General features: G+C 42.0%; 1 protein-coding gene across 2 annotated transcripts; it reads left to right on the top strand.

The window, feature by feature from the left end:
• The first annotated feature begins 61 nt into the window (after positions 1 to 61).
• arid6 (AT-rich interaction domain 6) lies at positions 62 to 7,597 on the top strand. Of its 2 annotated transcripts, XM_076988883.1 has the most exons (7): positions 62 to 266; positions 1,319 to 1,406; positions 2,814 to 2,964; positions 3,372 to 3,424; positions 4,012 to 4,109; positions 4,994 to 5,135; positions 5,579 to 7,597. In XM_076988883.1, the coding sequence occupies exons 3-7, from the start codon at positions 2,820 to 2,822 to the stop codon at positions 6,965 to 6,967; spliced, it is 1,827 nt and encodes a 608-aa protein (XP_076844998.1). In that variant the 5' UTR covers positions 62 to 266; positions 1,319 to 1,406; positions 2,814 to 2,819; the 3' UTR covers positions 6,968 to 7,597. The 2 variants fall into 2 exon arrangements, with proteins under 2 accessions (XP_076844998.1, XP_076844997.1); XM_076988882.1 differs by lacking the exon at positions 1,319 to 1,406 and having other exon boundaries at positions 63 to 266.
• The last annotated feature ends 5,806 nt before the right edge of the window (positions 7,598 to 13,403 follow it).

The raw sequence follows: 13,403 nt of genomic DNA, 5'->3' as shown, positions 1-13,403 counted from the left end.
ATCCACCTTATCCTGTCAGCATGTGATGTCACTCAGGTAATCTGGAAGGACTACTGTTGCTAGAGTGTGTGTGTGTCACATTTGTGTGATTTCACCAGACGTACACACACCTACATACGCATTCACAGCAAGAAGGAGCGAGTCCGATTTGCTAAGTCCATCTGAAGGCCCCGAGCCGCGCTGCAGTGCACACGGATTGGATTAAGCAGGTCCTTCCTGGGAAACACGTTCGGTCCCATCCGGCTGCTATAGAGCTCTGGGCACAGGTGAGTGTTGCTGCTCCGTTCTGGTTATGTTAGATATCATGCATGAGTCTGGGTAACGTAACGTGAACACAAAGATCATGGTTAAAAGGTATAATATGGTATAATATGACACTAAACACTCTCACTACATTATGCTACAGCGCTTCCAGATGCTTTTCACTTACATAATGGAAAATAAATTTTAACCTCAATCAAAAAATATATTAATGATGATAACTAATAGCAAAACATATTCATTCAAGCACACATATGATAGATGCAATAACACACACACACACACATAATATATTATTCTCTAATATAGAATACACAGGTAAATATTTTCTAAATAGTTTTTTACAATAATTTATGAATAATTTATAATGTACTATACATTAAATATAATAAATATAATGATTTATATGTATTATAATTTATTATGCTTGTTTATTAGTCTACATAAACAAATATTTGTTCATACAAAATATAAATATATATATATATTAACACACATGCACGCACACACACACACACACACATACATATATATATATATATATATATTTCTATTTTATAGTTTTCTAATCTATTATTATTATGATTATTATTATGATGATGATTATTATTATTTTTATTATTATTATTATTATTATTATTATTATTATTATTATTTGAAGTAGTAAGAATTGTAGTGCAGTACACAGACACAGATGATGAGCACATGAATACCTGAGTGTTCAGTATAGCAGACATGTATGAAACACGCTCGGGACAGAAACCCTAGGGACAGAAACTATGGGGACAGAAAAGCTCAGGACAGAAACCCTGGAGACAGAAACGCTTGGGACAGAAACCCTGGGGATAGAAACCCTGGGGACAGAAACCCTGGGGACAGAAATGCTTGGGACAGAAACGCTCAGGTTAGGACTTTTCACAGGCTGAAAGATTATAGCTCTAAACAACCCAGGACCGTTCATGGTTCACACAGATGAATGTTCACGGTGGTGAACAGCCGTGCGGTGCCAGAGTGCTACCTGGCCGGTAGCTCACATCACAATGTAATGTAATTACAGGGAATAAGACAAGTGGGGAACCAGAGACACACGTTTTGATACGGGGAACTCAGCTTTCGCAATGCTGTTGTGAAGATCTGATACGGAGGTAGAGCTGTCTTCTGCTATGCTATGTAGTTACTGTGCGTTCATGTGGACATACTTGTTCAGTTATTATCCCAAAGTATGATGAAAGATATCAACGCTGTACCTGTTATGCAAAGAACAAATAGTACTTGAGATATTCATGGAACATAAGCTTCTTTTGTGTGTGTGTGTGTGTGTGTGTGTGTGTGTGTGTGTGTGTGTGTGTGTGTGTGTGTGTGTGTGTGTGTGTGTGTACCTCCTCTAACATGACAAAGGCATTTATCCAACAACCACAGGACAACAGTGTATTGTACAGAGGGTCAGAGTTCTTCACACTTGTTTCATGATGAATTCTTTCTTTGAAACTACCCTAGAACACACACACATTTGAGAATACCACAGTGGTTCATATGTGTACATGCACGCACACACACACACACACACACACACACACACACACACACACACACACACACACACACACACACACACACACACACATACATATCCACTACTGTGGTATCTCAACCATGCCTAATGTTTGATCTTTTCATCAGAAACTCAGCCTGTCTGTCTGAAAAATGTTTGCAAGTAACTTGAGCCACAGTACCTCATTGTTTTAACCTGAACAGGTGTGTTTGATATCCAGGGCTAAAGATCATTAGTGTGTGTGTGTGTGTGTGTGTGTGTGTGTGTGTGTGTGTGTGTGTGTGTGTGTGTGTGTGTGTGTGTGTGTGATTTAGACCGACGGACATGTGTGCTTTGGCGTACAGGGTAGGCGGGCCTTGTTTGGTGTGCTGGCATGTCTGACTGTGGCTTTATTGAACTGCAGTTGTCAGTTTTGGTCCTCATGATTAACTGAGTCATGATTGACGGTTCAAAACACCAAACGTCTTCTCAAGAAGCTCAACCAGTTCAGCGAATACGTTTGGAATTGAAATCGGCTTAGGAAGCGACACTAGTAGTGCATACCCTGTACCCTCATACCCTGTACCCTCATACCCTGTACCCTCATCATACAGCATAATAATGCATTGCACATTATACACTAGGCGAGTCCCATGGCCAGGGACACCAAGAGGTGCAGTGCTGTTGGTGTCTGCACAAATACATACAGTCTTGATATCAGTCATGCACAGCTCAGATCTGTGACGGAGGTGATTAACCCCTAACAGCCTTAGGACCCCCTCTCAGTCCTCCCTCCCATAATGACACCTTTCAACGCATTTGGAGGGAGAACTATGCTTTAGGACTAATAACTAATAATTAATTAATACACCTGGGGTTCAGTAGGTTAAAAAGAATAATTAAAGCTACTTGATAGAAATGGAAGCAAATATGGTAATTTAGCCAACAAACATCAGAGAAAACGAAAACAATTAATCACAAAACGTACATGTGAGTGAACCCAGGGTGTCTGTGTTGTCAGGACACCATGATGGAGAAAGACTCGACCACGGAGACGAACGGAGAGAAGATGGAGGAGATGACAGAGGAGGGCTTCCTCAAAGATCTCTACTTCTTCATGAAACAGAGAGACACTCCCATAGAGAGGATTCCTCACCTCGGCTTCAAGCAAAGTGAGTGAGAGCAAAAATGTAAGAGAGGAAGTGAGTCTAAAAAGAGACAGAGTGATGAGAAAGTGAACGTGATGACAGAGTGAACATGAGATTGGTGACAGAGTGAACGTGAACATTATCAAATGTGAGAAAAGGAGACAGAAAGGAAGAAAGAATGTGAGAGATAGAATGAGAATAAAAGATGTAAGAGAGATGTAGAGAGAGGTAAAGAGATAGAGAGAGGTATAGAAAGTGATGGAGAGAGGTGGAGATAGAAAAGGAGATAGGGGGAGAGATCAAGAGAGACAGAGAGAGATGGAAAGAGGCAGAGAGAGGTAGCAAGAGATAGAGAGAAAGGTACAGAGAGAGATAGAGAGAGAGGTAGAGAGAAGTCAAGTTGATAACCCTGTTTTTCTGTTGTTTTCTAGTTGATCTGTTTGTGATGTACAAGGCGGTGAAGGAACTGGGTGGATACCACCAGGTGAAGATCACTCACAACACACACACACACACACACACACACACACACACACACACACACACACACACACACACACACACACACACACACACACCACACTGTCTGTATACAGCAGGACAAAAACTGAAATGTTAATGTCATGACACATGATCATTTGACTGCATACCAATTCTAAACTAGTATTCACTAAGTCTGGGGCATTGCCAACTACAGTTATTATTGTTATTAGCATTCTTATTATCATTAGCATTCTTATTATTATTAATATTAATAACAACATTCTTCTTATTATTAGCTTTCATTATTATTACTATTACTATGATAAGCATATGTTACTTCTATAACATATTTCCCACACTCATGGTTCATTTACAAATAATAATATTTAAATTAAATTTATTCAGAAGTTCACTAACATAACACACAGTTGCTATGCAACAGAGACTGCACTTCCAGTTGTTGGTTAATGTTGTCATTAAAGTGTATGTGTGGTATTTTTATTAAATGTTGTCATTACTAACGTGTGTGTGTGTGTGTGTGTGTGTGTGTGTGTGTGTGTGTGTGTGTGTGTGTGTGTGATGGTGTAGGTAACTGCTCAGCAGCTGTGGAAGAAGGTCTACAATATTCTAGGAGGAAACCCACGAAGCACCAGTGCGGCAACATGCACACGCCGTCACTATGAAAAGTGAGTGTGTGTGAGTGTGAACATGTGTGAGTGTGAACATGTGTGTGAGTGTGAACATGTGTGAGTGTGTGTGAGTGTGAACATGTGCGTGAGTGTGAACATGTGTGAGTGTGTGTGAATGTGAACATGTGTGTGTGTGAACATGTGTGTGTGTATGTGAACATGTGTGAATGTGAACATGTGTGAGTGTGTGTGAGTGTGAACATGTGTGTAAGTGTGAACATGTGTGTGTGAACATGTGTGAGTGTGAATATGTGTGAGTGTGAACAAGTGTGCGTGTGTGTGAACATGCGTGAGTGTGAACATGTGTGTGTGAATGTGAACATGTGTGAGTGAGAACATGTGTGTGAGTGTGAACATGTGTGTGTGAGTGTGAACATGTGTGAGTGTGAACATGTGTGTGTGTGAACATGTGTGAGTGTGAACATGGGTGAGTGTGAACATGTGTGTGTGTGAGTGTGAACATGTGTGAACATGTGTGTGTGTGAACATGTGTGAGTGTGAACATGGGTGAGTGTGAACATGTGTGTGTGTGAGTGTGAACATGTGTGAGTGTGTGTGAGTGTGAACATGTGTGTGAGTGTGAACATGTGTGTGTGTGAGTGTGAACATGTGTGTGTGTGAACATGTGTGAGTGTGAACATGTGTGTGTGTGTGAACATGTGTGTGTGAGTGTGAACATGTGAGTGTGTGTGAACGTGTGTGAGTGTGTGTCTAAGCCAGATTAAGGACCTCCCCCTAACACTACAACACAACAATCCCTTAGAATACATGCAAAATAAATACCTTTGTAACTTCTTTATCACAACATTCAGTCCTTTGCATGAGTTTAAGACGCATCCCCGTGAGTGTTGGTGACTGATGATGATGATGGTGTGTCCCAGATTGCTCCTGGCCTACGAGTACCACCTAGCTGGCTATGGAGAAGACATTCCCATCAGCCCACCACGAAAACGCTTCCGCTATGACGATTACCCTATGAGCGCCAAACGTGCAGACTACAGACACGTCAACCCATTTCACCAGGTATGCACATGTGACTGCTATAAAGGAAAGTTCACCTTTGTAGTTACATGGAGAAACCAAGAGGAACCAATCAGCCCGCTGTGTCACTTCAGCAGTTCAGCTCAACCTTTCGTAACCTGTATTTAATTTGGAGTCTCAAAGTGATACCAGTGACATTATGGAATCGTATTTCACAGCTATATTATTTTTTACAGATGATTCCTTTAGTTGACGGTTGAAATTAGGGTTAAAGACTGTAATTAGGGTTGTAATCCTATTAATTTTATCAAACATATTTATAACAGCCATTAAATAGTAATGTGTATCTATTTCTAATAATAGCTCTTCTGCCTAGTTAAGTGTTTCATAAGGTTATGCTGTGATTTGCAGTCTACAACATATTTATATATATATATATATAATATATTTAACTGTATGCCTCTGTTTTCATCACCATTTCCCAGTTCATGCACCCTGGGACTGAACTGCTGCCCGGTTACTTTTCACTGGCTCCGTCCGTGCCGAACCTCAGCGCTCCAGTGGCCTCCAGACCCTCCACCGCCTTCCTGCCTGGCCAGTCGTTTGACTCTGGTCCCGTTAAACATCCTCTGCATTTCCTGCGGTACCTGGCGGAGAAGTACAAGTCCACGTCGGGCCTGGTGGAGCCGCTGAACCTCAGCAAGAAGTGTAGCAAGATGATGACCACAAGCAGCACCCCGTCGTCGTTCGCGCCACCCGCCACTAAGAAAGAGCCCAAGTTTCTAAATGAAGCTCCACCTCTCTACCCGACGAGGGGTGTGACTGTAGACGAGGGAGTTGACCAACCAGGTTCAGTGGGTGGATCCTTAAAGGGGGAAGTCCCCGCCCCAGCCCAAGCAGTCGTAAGCCCACTAAGGGTGGATGAGCCTCCTGAGATCAGCCCCACATCCTCTGGCAGGAGTCCAACTTTATGGAAAGAACCTCCAAGCCCAACTCCTCCCCCCACCCACAGACCGAGTCACTCGAGCGCACTAGCTGTCAGTGAACCAGAGAAAAGCCTCCATGCACCCTGGGCCAAATCAGGATCTTCTACCCCACCTCAGCCCAGCCCAACCCCTCTCAGTCACTCCCCCATCGGTCCACCCTCGGACCCCTACAGTGGAATGGAGATCCAAATACCTCTGTCTCTGCTTCAGAAATGGATCAAGGAAGGTGTGTTCTTCAGCTCGGCGCCTCCGCCCCACCAAACGTCCAGACATTCCCCTAGTGAGCCCACCAAACCTCGGTCTTCGCCTGAGCCGATCAGCCTGCAAAAACTCAACTGTGAGACTTCGTATCACCTCTCAAGCGATCACCCGGCAGACCTGAGCCTGAAGAAGCATCCCAAAGATCCTAGAGATCCCAGAGATCCCAGAGATCCCAAAGACCCCAAAAAGTACGATATCAGCATGGACACGCCCAGGCCCTTTATCAGCCCCGTGAACGAAAGCCGCCCAGCCAACATCGACCGCTACGCAAGCATAAAGCCTTTCCGCATGTGTGTGCCGATGAAAGCACCCTTAAGCAATGAACTCTACAATCGAAGTTCTCACCTCAAAGCCCCAGAAGCCAAGGACCAGGGTGGCAGGCCGGTCCACACTGCTGGTCCAGAAGGCCAGGGCTACGCCGGCTCCTCGTCCCCACGACCCAGCCCCGTCTCCGCCCTGCCTGGACCTCCCTGGCCTCAGAAAACATCAGGGAAGTTGACGGCACCCAGCCCTCCCCTGGCCAAAGTGAACTCTAGCTCTTCCTCCCTCATCCAGATCACTCCAGAGCAGCTGAAGCTGCTGATGTCGAGTTCAACGTTCAGACCGGAGAGGAGGAAGATATGCTAGCCTGCTCCGCATTAACGTCTTCATCAGCTCGAAGCTGCAGCACTGGGCTCTCCTCTACCACGTGTGATTTAGTAATAACTTGTACTGAAGGGTTATAAAACAGGAATAAGCTGCCTCGTCTTGAGACATGTCATTAACCTTCAATGCTTAGAAATTCAAAAGGTTAGATATAAATTGAAAGGCAATTGTCAAATGTTTACCTCTGGCACTGTGACAGTGTATTAATGAAGACTACTGATGTGAAATCATTGTCACTGTTTTCTGTATAGTTTTCGTGTTTTTTTTTTTTTTTACAGTGGTTTATATTGTTTCTTACTCTTCTGGATATGATCTGCAGCATAATACGCAGGAGGGTTACGTGCATGTCACGTTTTAGCACGTTCTAGTCTTAAAGAATTCCTCAAAAGATTCCTAAGCCTCTTTTAATCAGATAATTTTTTTCTTTCTGTGTGTGCTTTTCAGTGAGACAAGAAACACTGAAATTCTGAGATGTGTTTGTATATATATATCAAAATGAAATAATTGTATATTTGAAATAAAAGGTTTGATGTACTGTTTAATATTTCTGTATTAAATAGCAATTAATATGTTGTACAGTTTTTTCACTCTAAAAATAAAAGAAAATTAAATATTAAACTGTTTTGTATTACTTCACACTTCATACACCAAAGTTACAGAAGATACAAGATACATGACATTATATCCACCTGCTTGTTTACACATTTACTATCATTTTCATAGTGTGTACCACTAATAAACTATCTACATGCCGAGCTACTACACAGTTACTCCAGGACAAACATCCCGGTATCACTCACTTCTGTTCAGCTTACATTAGCTAGATTTAATTACAACAGCTACAGGAATTCCTAGAGGTACGTCCTCCACTGTGCCCCCCAAATTATGCCTATGTGTGTGTCACCAGATGCCATCAATGTCTTACATTTGACTTACATTTACACTTAAATTTGAGTAGACCCCTTGTGCATGTGCATTTAAACTCAAATATGAGTAGAATGTAAATTTTATCAGTGGAATCTGCTAAACACAGAGTGAAACCAGTCTGCTGGTATGTCAGACAAAAACGAGAACTTGCATTATTCCTACAAAGGTTTTATTCTTGCTAATACTGTATGTCTCTTACTGACAATCTTCAGTCAACTAAACGTGTATCAACCAGGTGTACAAGGTTCTTTGCAACTATAACAACAAAACAATCTAAGGGAAAAATATATATATAATCATCTACATTCAAAATTCAGACAAACTGACTGATTTATGTGTGTGAGCACAACAGCATGTTTGTTAACTTGGTAACTGAATAAGAGCACAACAGTTTAGTCTTACAGGAACTTTATAACGAGAGTGTAAAGTATTCACCATGAAGTATGTTAAAGTTATGATAGGGTCTTAGTTTCTCAAACAAAACAAACCTAAAAAAGGAGAAATCACTGCACTGTATCAAAGGTGGTGTCTGGCTTCATCTGAAACAGTCTACACTTGTAGTCTAAACGTCTCATGTTCCTCATCACTGAGATTCAACATGTTAAAGCTGTTAAAACAAATGTCTACTACATGTACTCAAATAGAGGTATAAAAACATAGATTATTATTATTATTATTGTTGTTGTTGTTTTTGTTGTTGTTGTTGTTATTAGCATTAGCATTAGTGTTGATACTGTTTTTCTTACAGTGCTAATATTATCAAGGCAGTGAGTAAATGATTACATGAGCACACACTGGAGAAAGACTAGTGTCAGTTGGTGCCGTTTCCTCAGTAACATGCATTTCTTTTGGTCATATCAACAAATTCTATCACTCACGTCAAAGACAACGCTACCAAACTAACAACAACGTGTTAGGCAGAAACGTTTATTAGTAGCTAGCTACATAAAACTCCAGAAAATGTCAAATGTTACTGAATGTGTTTTTTTTAATACATTCATAATACATAGCTTGTATTTCTGTTTACTGCTTTGTTTGTCCTGTCATGCATCATCTTGTATTTAGATCAATAACCTCCCTTGACTTGAAAAAGTATTGGAACATTTTTGGAGTTTTTAAATGGTATTCGGGATTTTCCCCATAAAGTACCACCAATGCCAGTCAACAAGGAAAAAGATCAAAAATTTAATGGCACCCGATACTCCACAACACAAGCAAACATGAACATGTTTGTATGTACATTTGTTTGCCCAAGACTTCGAGAGAAGCAGTGATTCCTGTTTCTTTAAAAACTTTGAGTACTATACCAGAATAATGAAATGTATACTATCTACATCTGTAACTACACCACACTGCAGTATTAGTCAGATTTATTTAATTGCTTATAATATCTTTGGCTAAATTTCATAAATCATGAAAAGGATATTTTATAGAGTCTCTGATTTTTATCCAAACTGATACCACAAAGTAAATGCAAAATAAGAAACACGTGAGCGCTACTGTATGTTTATAACTGGCAGAACTATGTCAGAAACCTTCATTTAGACTCTATTTACTCTTCATTTAGACTCTATTTACTCTTCATTTAGATTCTGCTAACACTAACACATTCTGTTGACACATTGTTTAGTCTCGGAGTAGATTGAGGGTGAATATCACATACACTAAGTCTGCCTGTCCAGTCGCCATGGCGGCCATCGTGGGGAGGAGGGGGGGGGGGGGGGGGGATTTTGGTTCCTAATATGTTGCCTTGTTCTTTGTGTTCATGTGACCAGTGAACAGCTGTACCATGGCACCTTGGAGGAATGCATTGAACCGATAGCTGTTGACCATTTTCTGAATCCTTCTGTGATATTTAAGCTGCTTATTTTTAAAAAACAGTATTACTAAAATGTATTTTCTACAGTTTAATTGTTTTTTGGAATTATTATAATTATTTTCATACAATGCAGAAGTAAAAACAAAAACAAACCCTTTCTTTGGGCACAGTGGAATATTTGTGCTGTTCACTTCGGTTTCCTGCTGGTGTTATTTATGAGTCAGGAACAGATTAATAGCTCCAAATGTCTTCGCTCCAGTCATTTAAGTCTTTCTACATGCCACATGACACCCCCCCCCCCATCTTTGTCACTGCTATGCAGGATGTGGGTTTTATCTGGTTTTATCTGGTTTTATCTGGGTTTATCTGGTTTTATCTGGTTTTATCTGGGTTTATCTGGGTTTATCTGGTTTTATCTGGTTTTATCTGGGTTTATCTGGTTTTATCTGGGTTTCATCTGGGTTTTATCTGGTTTTATCTGGTTTTATCTGGGTTTATCTGGGTTTATCTGGTTTTATCTGGTTTTATCTGGTTTTATCTGGGTTTATCTGGCTTTATCTGGTTTTATCTGGGTTTATCTGGTTTTATCTGGTTTTATCTGGGTTTATCTGGTTTTATCTGGGTTTTATCTGGTTTTATCTGGGTTTATCTGGTTTTATCTGGTTTTATCTGGGTTTATCTGGTTTTATCTGGGTTTTATCTGGTTTTATCTGGTTTTATCTGGGTTTATCTGGTTTTATCTGGTTTTATCTGGGTTTATCTGGTTTTATCTGGGTTTATCTGAGTTTATCTGGTTTTATCTGGTTTTATCTGGGTTTATCTGGGTTTATCTGATTTTATCTGGGTTTATCTGGTTTTATCTGGTTTTATCTGGGTTTATCTGGGTTTATCTGGTTTTATCTGGTTTTATCTGGTTTTATCTGGGTTTGATATGGAGCTTTCACATAACTGAGATCCCTTTTTGTCTTCCTGTTATTGTATCTGCTCTATAAAAATGTCTAATTTCATAGATTATACAAACCTTATTTAGGTAAAGTATGGAGCAGAACCAATAGCTGAATACAACACACAGCACAGAGACCAGCAGCACAGAGACCAGCAGCACACAGCACAGCAGCACAGAGACCAGCAGCACAGAGACCAGCAGCACACAGTACACAGACCAGCAGCACAGAGCCCAACAGCCCAGAGACCAACAGCAAAGAGACCAACAGCACACAGTACACAGACCAGCAGCACAGAGACCAGCAGCACAGAGACCAACAGCACACAGTACACAGACCAGCAGCACAGAGACCAGCAGCACAGAGACCAGCAGCACACATTACACAGACCAGCAGCACAGAGACCAGCAGCACAGAGACCAACAGCACACACAGTACACAGACCAGCAGCACAGAGACCAGCAGCACAGAGCCCAACAGCCCAGAGACCAACAGCAGAGACCAACAGCACACAGTACACAGACCAGCAGCACAGAGACCAGCAGCACAGAGACCAACAGCACACAGTACACAGACCAGCAGCACAGAGACCAGCAGCACAGAGACCAGCAGCACACAGTACACAGACCAGCAGCACAGAGACCAGCAGCACACAGTACACAGACCAGCAGCACAGAGACCAACAGCACACAGTACAGAGACCAGCAGCACAGAGACCAGCAGCACAGAGACCAGCAGCACACAGCAGCATTTGTATTCTCATAGTAATTCAGTTACAGACAGTTGAAGGAAACAGGCAGCACGTGTCAGGGTAATGCTCAACATATTATTAATGGCTTGTCATATCATTCACAGAACTGTGAAAACATCCTCTGTGAAAACTTTGAAAAATAATGTGACTAGTGATCACCTCGGCCCTCATCTACACCATCATCATCATCATGACATATATTGGCTGGCAGATGGCTGGGCGGACTGGAGTTTAGTAATTATAGTCATAATGGAAATGAAAAATGCTTATTTAACAGAAACAAATGAAGACTGAGTTCATGAGCAATCAGGCCTAATGGTGTGGGTGTGTCCTCAGCAGGCCACACCCCCTACACGTTGGTCAGATGTTTAATTTTTATGTCATTTGTCATTTGCAAACAACCATATTTTTGCTTTATAAACTAAAATGCATGAGTTAAGCATGTTAGGTCTGATTGGTGGCCCACATGAGGTGAGGTGATGGTGTGAGGTATCACATGAGGTGAGGTGATGGGGTGAGGTATCACATGAGGTGAGGTGATGGTGTGAGGTATCACATGAGGTGAGGTGATGGTGTGAGGTAACACATGAGGTGAGGTGATGGCGTGAGGTATCACATGTGGTGAGGTGATGAGGTGAGGTATCACATGAGGTGAGGTGATGGGGTGAGGTAACACATGAGGTGAGGTGATGAGGTGAGGTATCACATGAGGTGAGGTGATGGTGTGAGGTATCACATGAGGTGAGGTGATGGGGTGAGGTATCACATGAGGTGAGGTGATGTGGTGAGGTATCTCATGAGGTGAGGTGATGGTGTGAGGTATCACATGAGGTGAGGTGATGGAGTGAGGTAACACATGAGGTGAGGTGATGAGGTGAGGTATCACATGAGGTGAGGTGATGGTGTGAGGTATCACATGAGGTGAGGTGATGGGGTGAGGTATCACATGAGGTGAGGTGATGGTGTGAGGTATCACATGAGGTGAGGTGATGGTGTAAGGTATCACATGAGGTGAGGTGATGGTGTGAGGTATCACATGAGGTGAGGTGAGGGGGTGAGGTATCACATGAGGTGAGGTGATGGTGTGAGGTATCACATGAGGTGAGGTGATGGGGTGAGGTAACACATGAGGTGAGGTGATGGGGTGAGGTTTCACATGAGGTAAGGTGATGGGGTGAGGTATCACTCCGTCACCCTTCAACTGCCAGGGTCCTTGGGCCAAAGTCTCCTTGTTCCTCTGGTCTGCCAGATATACCACCATTCTGAAGCCAGGTCCCCTTATCTACAGGCCAAGACCTTCAGGACTGTCTGCCTTCAACTCACAAGAAGTGCTCACACACACAATTTACTGCTAGATAGATAGATAGATAGATAGATAGATAGATAGATAGATAGAGAGAGAGAGAGAGACTACAAGCATGTAACCCATACCATGATCAACGTGTTCTAGGCCTAACATATGCTTAATAAGGTGATTTCCATTCTACTTATGATGAATATGATTACAGAGAGTCAAAATTGTTAAAAATCTACTCAACTTTGGTTATACAAGAATAGTTCCATGAAGACAGGAGATAAAAAAGTTGTTTTACTGGTTGCCCAGGGGATCAGTAGAATTTCAAGCAAAAGCAGGTTTTCAGCACGCAAACGTCTCCCCTGCACGTAACGCGAGACAGACGCCACAAACCCGATGTGTTATAAGGAAACCACCCGTGGAGAAAGAGAGATGCAAACTGATAGTTCTCTGTGTTAGGCTGAATCCAGAGAAAGACACACACACACTCACACACTTACACAGACACACAGAAACACACTTTCCCACACTTAACATCCTACCCAAACCCTCACGTTCATCCCCTCCTCACGCTGACAGACGTCCACCACACACACAGCAAGATGCCTGGAGACACTCCGGCTCTTATTTCTTGCACTGTTGAAAATCAGTAGACAACCAATTCATATAATGCAAATAATGAT

Source organism: Brachyhypopomus gauderio, unplaced genomic scaffold (assembly GCF_052324685.1).
Source record: "Brachyhypopomus gauderio isolate BG-103 unplaced genomic scaffold, BGAUD_0.2 sc64, whole genome shotgun sequence".
Lineage (NCBI taxonomy): Eukaryota > Metazoa > Chordata > Actinopteri > Gymnotiformes > Hypopomidae > Brachyhypopomus > Brachyhypopomus gauderio.
Note: the sequence above shows the minus strand (reverse complement) of the source record. Positions and strands in the feature narration are given on the sequence as shown.